This window comes from Lonchura striata, chromosome 4 (genome assembly GCF_046129695.1).
Source record: "Lonchura striata isolate bLonStr1 chromosome 4, bLonStr1.mat, whole genome shotgun sequence".
Taxonomy (NCBI): Eukaryota; Metazoa; Chordata; class Aves; order Passeriformes; family Estrildidae; genus Lonchura; species Lonchura striata.
In genome coordinates this window covers 37,495,010-37,511,643 of record NC_134606.1, presented here as the reverse complement: position 1 = coordinate 37,511,643, position 16,634 = coordinate 37,495,010, and the positions used below count along the sequence as shown (strand labels likewise).

Here is a 16,634-nt window from a genome sequence, read left to right as displayed (position 1 = left end):
TCTGTAATGCAAATTTGAATAATCATTGTGGCTGTACACACTGTTCCTAATCACCGATGTCTTTCTATATAAAATATACAGCTCTAGCATCCGAAAATTTAAAAGGTTGGGGAAATTTTCTCAACTGCTACCTCTTACTGTAAATTGTTGTAACATATGACATATGCAGGAAGATGGAGAAGGTTATATATATGCTCTGTTGATGAAAAAGCTGATCCTTTACCTGTTTAACAACAATATCCTTTGACGTCCTAGTTATGATAACTTGGTTTTGAGCAGTGGATATTAGGGACAGTGCAAAGCTAACTGTTTCTCTGACTTGCTGACTTTGTGGCTAAGTGTGCTTTGGATTGACTGCATGACTCCAGTATTAACAAGAAAACATAGTGACTGCCTCCAATTATACTCATTTCAATTCCATTCAATGAAAAGAGGTATCAAATAGCTAAATGAAAATCACTGGTTCAACTGCTGAAGCCATTAACTCCCAAAGAGTATTTTAGGTCTAAGATTATTTATATCTCAGGTTATTTTACAATCATCACCAGTACTGATTATTTTTCCTTTCAGAAAATTAAACATACAGTAGGCACAGCCTTACTGAGGACCCAGCTTTACTCACCTCAACATATGAAATTGGAAATATTCCTATCTTGTCAGCCAGCATTCCTTCAGCCCAGTTTTCATCCACACGGCGAATTACAGTCAGAACATCATCCTGTGTGAACATGCAGTGATTATGTCTCCCAGCTCTAATTTAACTTCTCATTTAATTTTCCTCCATAACACAAGAGTAATCAGAGAAGGCAGGACATGGACAAGAACCACAGAGAAGGCACTCTGTAAGAATAATATGCTGCTTTTGGGGTTGAAGTCAGTTCAAGCTGCTCTTTTTCCTATTTTGTCAGAGCTCAACTAACTGCCCACATCTCAGTGATCCGACTTTGTCCTTAGTGCCAGTCTTGCTGTCATGTTCAGTCCATGTTATTCACAGCCCCCCTTCAATTGCTTGCCATTAATCAACAGAACCACAACCTCAACTGACTCATTACCTAACCTTCCCTAGATGTTGTTTTTCTACTTAAGAACATTGCTAGTGATATGACTTCTTTCACATCTGCAATTTGAGTGTTTCTTTAGAAGATGGAATGTTTTTAATTCACAACCTAGGTTATTTCTCATAAATTAGGAACATCACTACTGCAAGTATAAAAAAATGCATTCTCAGAAATAAAACATCAGAGAAATTACACATAATTTAGAAAGAGAATGCACAACTAATTAATATAGGAGAAATACTTGCAGAATTACTTCTCCTTTTTCTATGTGTGCAGCTCCAAAGAGAAATGCAGATAAGATTACAAAACAGTTGTTTTATTTCTTATCCAAGTGAATGAAATTATTAGAAGCAAATAGCAATAGTATTCTCTTTTTACCTTTGCAAATGGTAAACAGTCTTTATCTGCTTCCTTGTCTTTTACTTCAAAATCATAAAGTGCTTTGCACTGAGGCGGAGGTTGAGGTAAAGGTTTAATAATCTGAACAAAATTGGTAGGAAAAAAGCCATGGATGCCATTGACTTCTCCATGATACCAATTTTCATCCACCTGTCGACGCAAAATTATGATGTCTCCTTTACTGAATTTAAGATCTCCAGGTTCTTTTCCCTCGTAGTTATACAATGCTTTGGCACATGGTAACTGAGGTACACCCTAAAGAAAAATAAAAAATTAATAGATTATTAGAATGAGATGAACATTACTAAATAGAATTTATATTGTCTTTTTGGAGAGTATGAATGAAGCTGCAAAGTATGAAATTGCAAAGTAAAATTATACACATATTTTATTGCAATGATTCTACTGATTTTTACCCATACAAGTGGGAAGAGTTTCAGTTCTCTGAGTTTCATTATAATTTTTAATCATACAAAGTTGCTAGACAGAGGAAAGGCAGAAAAACATAATACTTTAACCCCTATGTACTAATTCACTAAGATTAAACAAAAAAAACCAAAGCAAGCAAGTTGGAAAGCAACCTGATCACTTGAGAGACCACTGGCAGAAGAATGCTGCAAGAAAATATAACACTGGAATAAAAAAATTGCTATAAGACCTTTAAGGTTTTCCTGCATGACTTTCTTATTATCTTCTTCACCTTATTTACTTAATGGGCAGAGAATAATAGGACATAAAGGAGATGTTTTCCAGCTTGATAAACAAATTTCAGTTTATTAAAAATGAAAAATTTCATCCTGGAGCAACTCTTTTAATGAAATTAAATAAACTAATAAGAATTACTGGAAAAGATCTGTTGAAGGTGTGCATCCTTGGGTTTCCTTTCACTTGATTCCTCCATAGTATCTGAAAACTGTAGATCATTGGTGCTGCTATTGAATGCAGATCAGAAGGATTGGAATTTAACCCTGTCACCCCCCCTTATATACATTGCAGGTATTATTTTTTAATTACTCAGACTGTATCTCCAAATTTTGCAAGAGAGAGCTGTAAAACTCTACAACTCTAGTGTTAGGGTTACTGCCTTCAAAACTCTCCTGTTTTCAAATTTAAATACCTGGAGGGGTGCTTACCCCCTTAATGATGCAAACAGCAGTAACTTGCAATACTAACATAGTTTTTCCAAAGCAAAGGCAGCCTTTATGGTCACACACAGCACAGTATTTCACATCTTAGATGCAAAAATTTTCCCATATGGAAAAGGAAAAATTTAACAAAACTCAACGCTGCCAATATTATTTGCCACATCTACCCTATGGTATGTGTCTCCTCTCAAGTCTTTCACCAGCTTAGATTGTAAACTGGAGCTGCACTTGCAATATCTCAAGAAATCACATAAAATGTAAGAAAATTCTCAGAAGGAATTATCACTTTGAGTCTGTCCATTGGGCAGAAGACAGAGTTTTGATAATGTATATGACATTTAACAAAATTTTATCTTTCAATATAATCCAATTCGTTTGGACAGCTTTAATTTTTGTACATGTATATTAATGTCTCAAATGTATAAATAGTATCTCAAAGATTAATTTCTCTAGTAACCTTTTTTCTATGCCAAACAGTCAAAGGAAAACCATGTGTGTATATACATAGGTAGAGAGGAGTATGATTTACATATGAATTCAGGAAAATCAAATTTCATTCTATTGTCTCCAGGATGAATATGAAAAATATTATATTAGCAAGATCCAAGCAATTGTTCACAATTGGTGGTCTCCAAACTGAAGCAAATAATATTTTTCTTCATGATCACACTTAATTGCATCAGTGCACCACGATGACGCACTCTATACAAACCTGGATATGGAAAAAGACACCAAGTAGGCAATCTGTGGGCCTCATCCAAGTGAGGGGAAAATCAATGGTCAGAATAGAAGAATTTAAAATTTATATATATATATATATATATATATATATATATATATATATACCTATATGTAGGTGTGAGTGTGTATTTTTTAATTTTACATTCTCTGCAGAGTACAGAGACAGAATGAAGGAAGCAGTCAGTGTAGATGGAGTATGAACAAGTACAAAGAGAGAACTTTAACGGAGAGGAAGCAAAAACAAACACACCTCTGAACAAGAGAGGAAACACTGCTTGCTTATCTCTTTCCATCACAATAACAAACAAGCAAACAAACACACAAACAAAAGGATTAGGAGCCAAGAATTACTTGACAGAAAGTGGGCCCCAAGTAATAATGGCTACTACAGGATACAGAAATCTCTCTTGCACTGGAGGAAATAGTTTCACTTCTCCCAGGAATCTCCCATTGTCCTGGGAGAAAGCTTTCTATGTCCCCACGCTGAGGAATAGGTTTTTAGATCAGCTTTTTATATAAAATACAGTTGGGAAAAAATCTTTTTAAAAACAAACAAAACAAGCCAGGAGTAGCAGTGCAGATCATGTCAAATCAATCAAACTCATTTGTCATCATTTAATTTTTAGAACTCCATATTGCATTTATGCAGTTTATCACAAAGGCTCCAACAAACATATCTGCATACAAAACTACAAACATCTGTTTATGCTTTATGGGAAGTTCCTTTTCCAGTGTAAAGGTTGAGTTTCTGCAAAGCTTGTTTCCCACGTTAAATAGAAATGGTTCCAGTCCATAATTCCAAATAAAACAAAGTTCAACAAAACACACAGTTCCCAGTTGGACTCCCAGGGATTAAAGAGAAGCAGTTAAATGACTGAGTGGAGACGTGAATGACTTTCTCTTCTGTCCCAGAGGGAGGACGAAGTGAGAAAGAGCGGGTGCAGTGGGGAGGGCTGATTCAGGGGTACAGGATCGAGAGCCCTCAAGCACCATCTCCTCTGAGCCACCTGGAGCGGCAGCTCATGGCCGGCGCCCTCCGGGTCCGTGTGGTTAGGCAGCTTCAGCCCCCCTTCTGCCCCTCTGGCTGCTCACCAGCAGAGATGGCCATGAGGACATGCCAAGCCAGAGTTTACATTTCACTCCATGTCTCTCACTTGGCTAAACATGAAAGAAAGGCTTTGGAAGAAAAACTTTGCAGCCTACCCTTAAGTTTACAGCTGCCACTTACCCTGCCAGCTCTTTGAGTAAGCAACAACAACAACAACAAAACAAAGACAAAAACCATTTTAGGAAGTTAAAATATAAAATTCAGAAAGATTCCACATGAGAGGTTCTTAGAATTATTTCCTTAGTCCTTATGCAAAAATAGCCGAACTTCTAATGCTACTGCTGATAGACAAACTGTTTAAATTAATTTTTAGCAAAGGCATGGATATACACATATATTTCAGATGCCAGATTCCTTTAACGAAAATAATACATGATGACATCAAAACAAATGGCTTAAAAGAATATGAAACAATGCATATGTGTACATATATATGAGGCTCAGGTGCCTTCATTTTCTTCTCCTAACCCAGATATTTTGTCTTAAAAATATACAGAATGCACAATTTTGCTCTTTGGATTTATACTTTTGTTTTCATTCACCTTATTTCAAACTTTACTTTTATTTCTTTAATGGGCAATATGCAACTGTATGTATTTTTCATAAGCTTAAGCCAAGAGAAACTTATGCCTGCAGAGAAACACGAGATCTGATTTCCTTTAAAATAGGAGTTTTAATGGCAGAAGCCCAAATGTAAATATGCTTACACTGGCACAAAACAGTGCTCAGTCTGTACATACTGCACTTGAAAAACCAACATTAGCTTAAGTAGCAAAAAATAGTAAACCCCCTCTCAAGGAAATGAATGGAACAGATACTGGATCATCTGCATCTCTGCTTCTTTCAAAGCCTCCCAGACAGGTGCTGCTGGCTGTCACTTTTCCAAGCAAGCAAGGCACTCCCTGTTCTCTGGCTGCAAGATTGGGAAGTGGCCTGGGCTTCCTCATGAGCCAGTTGAATTTACCCAGAATAATTACACTGGTTTCACCTGTCTGAGCTTCTTAGACACTGAGTGTTTTCAAGAGGCCAGGAAGTAATACCTTTTATAGGAGTACTGATTATGTTGGTAGTTAGACAAAAACACTTTTCTGAAACTGGCTACATGCTCTATCAGCTCCCAGAAAAATCCAGTTGCTCAGATAACTCAGCAGCATTTTTAGGCCTTTCTTTACAGAAAATCTACAAACTGGAAGTTGATCCATGTCACAAGAGGATCTTTAACATTCATTATTTGCAACTTTCTTACAAGGAAAAGACAGAAAATTTATTTTTCTTCACCTACAATTTTGGTTTCTTTCCATGCAATTCCTAAATCAAATGAAGAGTCACATGAATGACCATGACAAGATGAACTACAAAAAAACCTTCAAATTACACACCAATGAGAAGCACAGTAAGTCTAGCGATACAGAGGTACTTTTCTCAGTCAATTTTTTTTTTTTTTTTTCCCAAAAAAACGAGTAATTTTAGACATACTTGACTGCCAGTGGAAGGTGCTTTTACATAAGGATAACATAAATGCTAATGTTTGCAAGGCAGATTTGGGTCAAGTGAGTTCTTAATGTGTACATTCTTCAGTAGGTACAGGTAAACCTGAAATTTCCTCTTCAGACTCCTAGTCGTTCAAACATTTTGAAGGACAATATTACTTCTTTTCATCTTCTGGTCTACTGTATTTTATATCATTGCTTTCTTGATTCAGATCTTTCAAATGCATCCATCCTATTACTTTTTTTAAAGTGTATTTTTGCTTTCTTGCCTTCTTTGGCTTTGCTAAGCAGTCCAGTCCTGCATGCAAGAACATCCCCTTTCACATCTGTATTTTTTATGTCTCTTTCATCTCACTGGCTCCAATAAGTAGATTCAAGTCTTAATTTATAGCCACCTGATCTGTGTAATTCAATTTTCTTTGTTTCAGCCTCCTTTGTTCCTTCTCTGCTTGCATTTAACTTTTCATGTATTTTGAGACATAGAGCATATGAAAATACTTTACCAAAGACCTTTATAAACTGCTTATATTTAAAAAATGTGTTTTCTCAAGTTGGATTTCCTTCTAAAGGAAGAAAACACATTCCCTGCGTTAAGATACAGGTATCTTGCTTTGGCCTGAAAAAATTAAATACTCAGTTTTGTAGCACAGAGCAACCTAGAGACGATAACATTTGGAACTAAATCTCCCTATTTCTTTTTGAGCTCCAGAACTCAAAAGTGTTTCCATAATCCAAGAAGAATGTTAAAAGCTGGCTCCCTGCATTTACTTTTGTCATCTAAGGAACAATTCAAACAAGTCCAGATTTGTGCAAAGAAAGGCTGACTTGAGTGTTATTCATCTGTAACCAACACTAACTTGTTAGGGTAATCAACTTTACGTACTTCTGCCATCAGAACTACCTCAGAAACCTGCAGAGGTCATCAATGCAAATGAAATCTTTTCAGATAAAGTGTCTCTGAGGTCCTGCTATCTGGATGACAAAAAAAGAAAGATATTTTAATGTCAAAAGGCTATATCAAGCTGCCAGTATACTGAAATAACCATAAAAACAAGCCTTTGGTAACATATGAAATAAATTACTATTGCTGTACTGAATACAGTAAACCAAGCTTTGGGGTTTTTTATATAATAGTTCACTAGATTAAACAAGTGAGCAATGTTAATGTTGGTAAGTATATTCATTTCTACTGGTTTCCTATGATACAGTTGTACCAAATCTCATTTTTCTCTACACACATAAAGCAAAAGACCAAACATTTGATTTAAAACAGTGCAAATCTGTAGTTGTTTGAAATGCTATATTCAAATATAGTTACTCGCTATACAGCTTTTGATTTTAATGAAAGTAGAAGTTTAGCATCAAGAGGAAACTGGCTAGCCAGGTTACCCTGATCAAAGAGATCAGGCTTTGAAACCAAACTGTGTGTAACTTAACCCATATAACAATCATAATTTTTAAGAAAGATTACATTAGGAAAAACACCAAGGGGCACAATAAAATATATAATCAAGCCAACATATTTATTATACTTTTGGAAAAGCTGACTAACTCTAATCAGTAAAAATTTTAGGATCTTGATAAATGAGGAAACAGGATTACATTTTTACTGTTGCTTAGTTAACTGAAGTTAAAAATTCTTTAGTAGGCTTTACTAATTTTCAAGGGTTCATCCATCTAATGCAGGTTGACACACCAATGGCTCCTAGAGCCCTTTGCCCGGCTCTTTTGAGGACTTTACCAGCTGACTTTGCTCTAACTTGCAGAATTTCACAGCACAGACTCAGAGAAACCTATATTTTATAGGAGATGGGTAGTTCCTTTATTCATGTAAGCAATTCTTATGTGTTCTTCTGAGGTAAATTCTCAATGGCCTATTTAAGTAGCCATTTTATGAAAACCCTTTTTGTTTCCTCTGTCTTAACAGCTTTGAGAAGAAAACATTTTGGCTTTTTTTTTCTGTCTGATGTTCAGAAATAAATATAAGGTCGTTTAATGTAAGTATGAGCAACTCTTTCCCACAAAGTTGTTTTGAAATTAAAAGCTGGAATACAGAAGAATGAAAGGAATTTAAAGATGTTGCCTTAAGGCCTAAGCAATCACACTAATAATATGGAAGGTTAGGAAAGGACATTTACAAAACTCTCCAAATGCACTTCTCCCAGTCCCTTTCTGTGTCACACCTTTGTAAACACTTTTTTTAAAATAAAAAAGTGTCTTCAGAATACTGCCTTTTCTTCTTTGCCTAGTCAAAATGCAAAGTTCTCAGCTACTTCCTTTCCCAAAGTTTGTTAAGTAAAGAAATTTCTGAACACTTTCCACTGAACTAAACTCCTAAGTTAATAAAATAAGTAAGCAAAAAATAGGAGAAAACATGTCCCCAAATATTTCACCTGTATGCACTTGACATGTTCAAGATTGCCTCTTCCACAAGCAAACAAAATGAATTATGAGAAAACTGTCTGCACAGGAAAGACCGAGGAGGTAACTTTCAAGATGCAGAAGAGAATGCAGGTCTGCATCGCTGCTGATCTCCATATCAAACAATTCCATTCTGAATCTTTAAAAACCTTTTGACTAATTGTTTACTAAAAAAGATTTTTGCTTTGAAAAAACCCAGACCCTTGTAAGAATCTAAACAAAACCTTAAACTGTGCACTGCATAGAGCTAGGCTGTTTATATAAAATCACTATTTCCAAAAGCAATGATTTGTTTGAAAGATCTGCTCTTACAAGCTGTTACACCAACACCAATGCTCAAACTGTAAGTGCCACTATCTTCATCGGTTTTCTCTTGGTATGTTCTGACTCATGGGTATTTGATGTCTCCATCAAACTTCATTTGACTTGTCCCAGTGCTACCATATAGCAGCATGGATCTCCTAATCTCTTTTAGCACATCAAGTTGATATCAGCACAGCAGCACAGGTTCACCCTGCACTTAGATTCTCCTAGCAATGTAAATTCCAATGTATTCTCATTTCAGGTAACACCACTCATAGCTTCTAAGACAAGAACACTGCATACTGCAAGAAGGAAAGAGAAAGACATCCACCCCTCCTGGCAAGGATACAACTCTGAGACTGGATAGTGGGACTTACTAGTCCTCCTCTGAAATGCCACTAACCAGTACATCCCTGAAGAATTCTCAGTGTGGGATGTTAGAATATATCTAATGTTCCCCAATCATATCCAATTTCTCATTATTAAAGCCGTCATGAATATCTAAAGTTAGAAAGGCAGGAACACAGACAGCTTTGAAAGTTTTGTTGTTCCAAATTCCTCTACCCCTATAAAACTGCAGAAAATTACCTCCCAGTTATTAATTTCATCTTTTTGAAGAACAGTTTGGAAAAAGAAAAATAGATGCAGTTGATTACTATCCACTAATGTATTTCTATTATTTTCTAGCCGCTAGACACTTTGAAAAAAGTCTCTTTCTAATGGTAAGACAAACTTTTTTTTGGTGGGGGAGAAAAGAAGGAAGTGAACTGGAAAAACATAGCGAGAAAAGAAGCAAACAAATTTAAAAATATCAGGATAAAGTCTATGAAGGTCAAGAGCCTGACAAAGACCTAACAAAAGACTTTGAATTAATAGGTCTCAAGTACTGAGAATAGGTCTCTGAAGCTCAGAGTACAGAACTATTTTCCTTCTCAAAATACCTAATTACAAGTTAGTACTTTTGTGTTTATCAAGAAGCCTCATTTTGCATAGTTATATAGTAAAAGCCTTTCACAACTACTCACTCCCATCCAAAATCTGTTGCAGGAAGTGTGACAACTTTCCTGTGTGAAGAGTTTCTTAAATATAACTTGCTTTTTTTGCTTATTATATTAACATAAAATCACAAAACAAGAGAAAAGAAAACCCTTCTGACCATTACAGAAATACAGACCACATCTCAGTGTTAAACTCTTTCCCTAAATTCCTTCTTATATGTCTAATACATAGCCCTTCTTTTCACTCATTTTAGTTTCCACATAAACTGGAAATCACACATCTTTGGCATTCTTTTGCTGCTGCCTAAATTCAGACTTATCCTTCTAATACAGTGATTTAGAATTTACTTTCACTGTCAAAAGCCATAAATGCAATTGCTTAAACAGCCAAATAATTAATTCCCAAGCAAGATGTGTGCCATTCTGAGCTCCAAGTCCAGAACAAAGAGAAATTTTCACGTAAACTCAGAATGTTTTTCTTCCCTTTTGGCTTAATGGGACGCAGCTAGAGAAGCCACAGACCTTCATATGCCCTTCCACAAATAAAGCATCAATAACTGCAACTGTTATAATTTCAAATCTGCCCTACTAACTGAACTGCCATCTAACCTTATAACAACTTCTATCAGTCACCAGAAAGGGGGAAAAAAAATCACCTAAACATCCAGAAAACATCTTTCTGTAATCTACAGTCAGTGGGGCAGACATACCATACATTACAGCTGGTGAGATTTCTGTATCATATATAGTAGTTAAAGGGATACAGTCAACAGCAATCTCAGAGAAAGAAACCATCTTGCAATTCTTAGAAATATCTCCATTTGGTTTAATACAATCTTTTTTTTTTTTTTTAACATATTAACACCAAAGCTCATCACATTAGAAGAAATAAAAGGGAATCTACATAAAGCCATAGGGCATTGCTAACACCTAGAAAAGATCCCATGATTAATGCTGTACTACCAGGCTGTGCTATGCGGGAGTAGTGGTAACAAACTGAACTATGTCATCTGCCAGTCTATGCATGGCTAATCAGAATACATTAGCTTCTTTCATTTTTTGCATTAAACAGAAGCCATAGATACTGGAAAAGTAGATGCATTTTACCAACCACATAAGAAATTCTCTCAGAAATTGGACTTTACAACAGCATTTTACAAATCACTTTACAAAACACATTCTGCTTGCTTACTTTACAAGAAAAAAAAAAACTGTTAATCTACTTAGTGTAGAAGATTGGAACATTCAGTTTCTCAACAAATCCCTGGGACACAGGAGGCCCTTGTCCCTATTTCAGGGACCTGATATTTTAACACAAGCTTCAGAAGTTCCAGAAGGCTTACCAGCAATATAAAAATTTAAGAGTAAAGCTCTGTATTGTTCTAAAGGTTTTTACATTTTGAAAATGAGCATAAAGCTTCCCTCAATGTAATGTGCAAATGAATATGTTTACCTCTTGCACCAAGAAAAGGTGAGGGAATTCCAGATGAGAAGACACACTGAAAAAAAAAAAAATCTGAGAAGAATAAATGAGAAATGAGATTGCTAAAAGCAAAATCATACTGAGCTTTGAAGGTGAGGAGTTAGAACACGATACAGGAGGAGCAAAGTGGGCAAATGACTCTGAATAAGTGACTTGGTGAGATTATTCTTGGTGAGATCAGCATGAAGAAATGTTCCTTTAATCTCTCAAATACTTTGCTGCCAAAACTTGGGCAATGGAAAAACACGGAGCTGAAAATTAAGAGGTTGCTGTATTTTTTGATGAAAACCTATCAAGGTTGACAGGCCTGATTTTTTATCTGAGCATGCTTTGCTTTCCACTATGACCAAGTGTGAATTTGTTCCCCACTAAAACAGTACAAGCTCTAAAATTACAAAGGCACTGTTAATGGTATTTAAAATGAGAGTAACCACAGGCATCTCTTCTGTCTGAATTTGATTTTACAGTCCTGAGATAGCATCTCACATTCCATTACCTTCTGAAAGTGTTTTTAGGTTTATTTACCATCACTTCAACTGTTTTGTAAATGCTCAGGTGCTCATTCAACCTTTTGAATGAACCCAACATCACCATCACACATCCTTCTCAGGTATTCCCTACAAACTTTTGTTCCCAGAAACTGAAGGGACTTTTGCTAAGCTTGATTTAGGACTGGTATCATGTCCTCTTTCTCTTAAAACCCCTTCACTCTCTTGAAATTAATTTGGAATCAATTTGATTTCTTTAATATCCCGACTTCAAACAGCTTCTTGCCTATTGCAGAAAAGGCATTAATCTTAGCTGTCACTGTAGCATACACAAATATACATTCACTACATGCACAGAGTAAATAACAAACTATTTGCTATTTATTATTATTCATATCTTACATTTTTTATGCTTCAAAGCAAAATATTTTTATGGTACTCTACTTGAAGCAGCTGGTCAGCATTTTGAAAAGGCAATTAATCCTAGCTGAAATTATGCATCTTTTTTTAAGATCAAGTTCCTGTATGTTCTTTATTATAACAAAAGAGCCAGAAGAATGCTACATTAACATTTATCTCTTGTGCAGTGACAAGCTAGAGTTTAGAGTTCCTGGTTATTTCATCCAGTCCATAGAAGCGGACAAAGAGCAAACGAGCCTTCTGCTCAGTTTAGTAGTAGTCAAATAGGCTTGAATACATAGTGTCTAAAAGAAGGGATTATGTTTCACATTTCATGTTGTTCAAATGGATCTGTTTCAGCATAAAAGTGTTACTATAAAAACCCAAACAGATCTGCATGTCTTGAGTTATGAGGTCTGAATTGGTACGTTGCATCACCACACTCCCATCTGCTGTCACTGTACCTGTACAAGTCCTCCCCGAGTTCTGGCTTTTTTATCCTGTACCTTCATGCTCAGTGTTTCTCAATTCCCTCAGCATCCTTCACCCTCACTTCCACCTTCCCCAGGCTTCCTTTGTGCAGGGGAGGTCAGTGTGGAGCTCTGCACTCGGCTCACCAAACCCTTCTGCAAGCCTATCCCACCACCCCCGCTCTCCCTGTCCCTGGAGATGAACTGCCTCTGCTCTGTCAGTAGTGCAGAAGGCCACATTCCATGTGTTTATCTTAATTAACCCCTTATTCCATTAAAAGTTGACACTGGTTTTACATGGCAGCTAGTAATGAAGCAAGATGATGAGTTCCAGCACACCCTGGCCAGGCTTTTTCCCAAGCTGCTCAAGCCTAGACTGTTCTTCGCTGTACAGGAGTGCCTAACTCTTACAAAAACTATGAGCTCAAATGAAGCAAAATCTCTCAGTAGTCTAACTCCATCATTAGAGATAGAGAGAGTTGCATAAGCAATACACAAAGAATAACTAGATAATTCAGGGTAGACAATAAGGACTTTCCACTTTGCTTTTCAATGCAATTGTTTCTCCAAAAGGTTTATTGTGGTTTTGAGCATGACAGGTGAGGAAGGGTTAGAAATGCTAGGCAATAGGAGGCTTACATTTCAAGGATAACCTGTTCACCTCTCAGTCTTTTATTGCAGAAAATTATCAGAACTTGGGCCCAAGGAGGTCACAGTTATTCTGATTTTCCTCACACCAGTTCTGCTCCTCTAGTCCACTTGCACTGTTACCATTTTATTAATAGCTGGCTACAATAAACAGAACAGATTGCACTGTGACATAGAAACTAGAAACTGTTAAACTACTTAAATGAAGGATGTTCCAGCAACTGTGTCTGCTTTCACTGCAGAAGGAAGAGGAAATTTGACACTAACAGGTTGATCATTACTATGCTGTCATAACACAAGATTAAACGTCTATATTTACATATGATTTCATCAGGAAATCTTCCACCACCTTTTTTTTTTGTATTTGGTAGACATTGCCTATCAATTGCAACCTTTGAATCTTACACACACAAAGCTGCTTCTTGCAGGTAGTCCTCTACTTCAAAATACACATCCTTTCTACTTCAGGCAAAAATTTATTAGCAATTCTACTCTATTTTCATATGCATTTTACTATAAGCCCTTCACCTCTCCAAATGTTATGAGAATTCTGTAGTCACTTTGTAAACCAATGTCTGAAGTATTTCTTGGACTTAGACCACAATTCATAAGTCTCTTTATCTATAAAAAACAAGTTTATATAAGAGTTGGGCTTTTTTTACTCTCAAGTATTTGAAAAAGGAAAGTAATTTTTTTCCATTTTTCTGTGATACAAACATAGAGGAAACAATCCATTCTTTCATCTAGTTGGCCTCAACATAATGCAAATGAACTACACTGCTTTTTTGATGAAATTAAAATGGAAGGTGTTCTCCAACAGTGGTCTACTCATCCAAATATTCCCTGGAATCAGAGTAGAATTCACTCAAAGTATTACCTCTGAAGAAATACAGCCTGTGGCCACCAAGTCCTCAGCATCCACTGAGGTTTTTCTTCTATGGATCCATTCCCACTGTAATATAGATCCAGCCAAAGTTTTCCCAACCTAAAGAAGTTTTTAGTCCTTTGGTTGTAAAATGTGATACATGCCATGATCTCAATGTTTTCTTTGAAATAATTAAAGCAGTTCTTACTCCAACCAGGCAAATCTCATTAAAAGTTTATTCCATGGAAGGTAATTTCATTATATTCTTCCACTGTACAAGGGCTTTCTGTCTTTGAGACTCCACAGTAAGCAAATTAATAACCATCTACTTACATTAACAGGAATTGCACAGAATAGTTATGTTCCATAAATAAATATTCATGAACAGCTTACAAGAAGTGCAACTTTCTAATTTAAATAAAAGGTATTTTAATTAATCAAGTGCAACCATAATGCATTATTATGGGAAAGCACTGCTCTGGAGCCAAGAGTTAAGAACCAGATAGGATAATGAAAGGCTGACAGCTCTTTAATTCTCTCTCTTAACTATTCATGCTACTCAACTGGTTGAGATACATTTGGAAAGCAGAATTCAGTCATCCTGTTTCAGAGTTCTCTGACTCAGACTCCACTAAGACCTGATGGAAAGACAACTCTCGAGCAGGACTCTCAAAGTGAAACTCCACCTCTTTTTGTCACCATGGTAGGACAGCCTCCACCTTGAGGTCCATTGCTAATGGACCTGGTTTTGTTCAGCTCTTGCATGAGACTGTAGTTTATTTATACAGAACCAAATAGATTAACTACTCTTAAAAGAAACACAAATATACAGGGAAAGCCCTACGAATCACAACATGAACACAGCTCACCTTTGCAACTGTTCCACTCAGCACGTGTATGTGAATTGGTGCTGACACAGAAATACAGACCTGAATAAGGCCCTGAATATTTATTCCTGTAGGTACAAAACCTGCATATGGTGAAACAACACTTATATTAGGTATTTCTACATGCTGTCATTACACACAAAGGTAAATATTCTTCAGCCACTGACTTAAGCTCAAAGTAAGACAAAGTATCTTATAAGTAAACCCTCCCCCCGCCCCGCCATGTTTCTCCTAACTAACCCTCCTGTCAAGTTTTCTCAACATTCTAGTTTTTCTCTATTCACTCAGTTCTGTTCTCTCTTTTTAGGATGGCTGAGGCTTAGGATTTTATGTGATCCTAGACACAGTTTTGGAAAGTATTGTACAGCACTACCAATGTATATCATGACATTCTGTCCAAAATCTGCAGCCTTCAACAGAGCTGACTTACAAGTCTGTACCCAAACTGCCTCAAAGCTGCTATTTAAGGTTGTTTCTAAAGAGCCTGTTAAGGCTGTGATGCAGAAGAACACTTCTTCCAGAAAGGCACCAAGTCTTTAACTGCAAACATTGATAGACAAACAATTTATCCATTAGGAGATTTTCACTGGCATCCCATGCAACAATGATGTAGATGCTTCTTAATGCACTCGTGCACTCATGGTAACTTACTATCACTCTTCTGATTACAAAAAAGCTGTCATTTGTATTAATGTTGCTATTCCTTTATTCAGCCATTTACTATATGAAACTAGTACTGCTAATTTTTTTTTTAAGCTTTGGGAAAGTAGTCCTTTTTGAATCACCAAACATATATATCAGGGGTTGCTTATACTGAACAAATTGTTCCTTTTTTATAAGCAACCAATACTTTGTCTTGAACTTCATTACGACAGTCCAAAATTACTAGATTCCTGGACTAAGATTTTGATACTTCAATCAAAATTTATAAGGTTCAATACATTCTAGAAAATAAAAATAAAACATCTGTATTTTAGAAATGAACATTATGTTAATACAACCTGCATGAGATCTTCAGAATAAGACTAATGTACTGAAGAATTTCAGTCTGAGACACTTGTTCCCTGATATCACATTAACAGCTTAAGCAGTAGATTTTTTTTTTTTTCATTTTTAGGCTTTTGAAAAAATTTATTTAAATAGTTGAATACTAATTACGTACAATCTTTCTCTTTGCTCTCATCTCTTTTTGATACTATTTAAGCTCTTCTCACCTTTCCCAAGAGATTAAGTTTACCCAAGTACAAAGTCACACTGATGCTATTCCATAATCTCTATCAGTTATGAATCCTGGATGACTGCATCCAGACTCTAAGAATACATATGTAGAGTATGTGAAGTGCTATTCCTAAATGCATTCAAAATCCTTCTGATACAACAAGGTACTGTTTACATCTATCTGCAGATACTTTCAGTGGAAAAAAAAAAATCCTAATATTCCCTATACCAGAAGCAAACTCCAAGAAGATAATTGGAAATCTGGGGTTCACCAAATCAGAATGGTTACATTAATGACACCATTAATGCCTCTGCACCACACAAAGTAAGATCTCAATATCAAAGAGGAATCAAGTCACATGAGCACAGATTCTGCAGCTGTGCAATATTAACACAGAAATGGCATCCAGTTTTCATGTGCTTTCATAATTCAGTCACATAATTCCAGTTTCTGTGACAAGTCTTCTGATTCTATCCTGACTTTAGTATTTATTTCAAAAGTCTAGGCTTTCC

At 36.1% G+C, this 16,634-nt stretch overlaps 1 protein-coding gene across 2 annotated transcripts in view; it reads right to left on the bottom strand.

The window, feature by feature from the left end:
• The window catches only part of SH3RF1 (SH3 domain containing ring finger 1), an 85,617-nt gene that overhangs the window by 32,959 nt on the left and 36,024 nt on the right, over positions 1–16,634 (bottom strand). For both annotated transcript variants that reach the window (XM_021555577.2, XM_021555560.3), the window contains exons 3-4: positions 1,437–1,712; positions 623–718 (exon numbers count right to left, since the gene is read on the bottom strand). In XM_021555577.2, the coding sequence (XP_021411252.2) occupies positions 623–718; positions 1,437–1,712 (372 nt within the window). The remainder of the gene's footprint in view (positions 1–622; positions 719–1,436; positions 1,713–16,634) is intronic.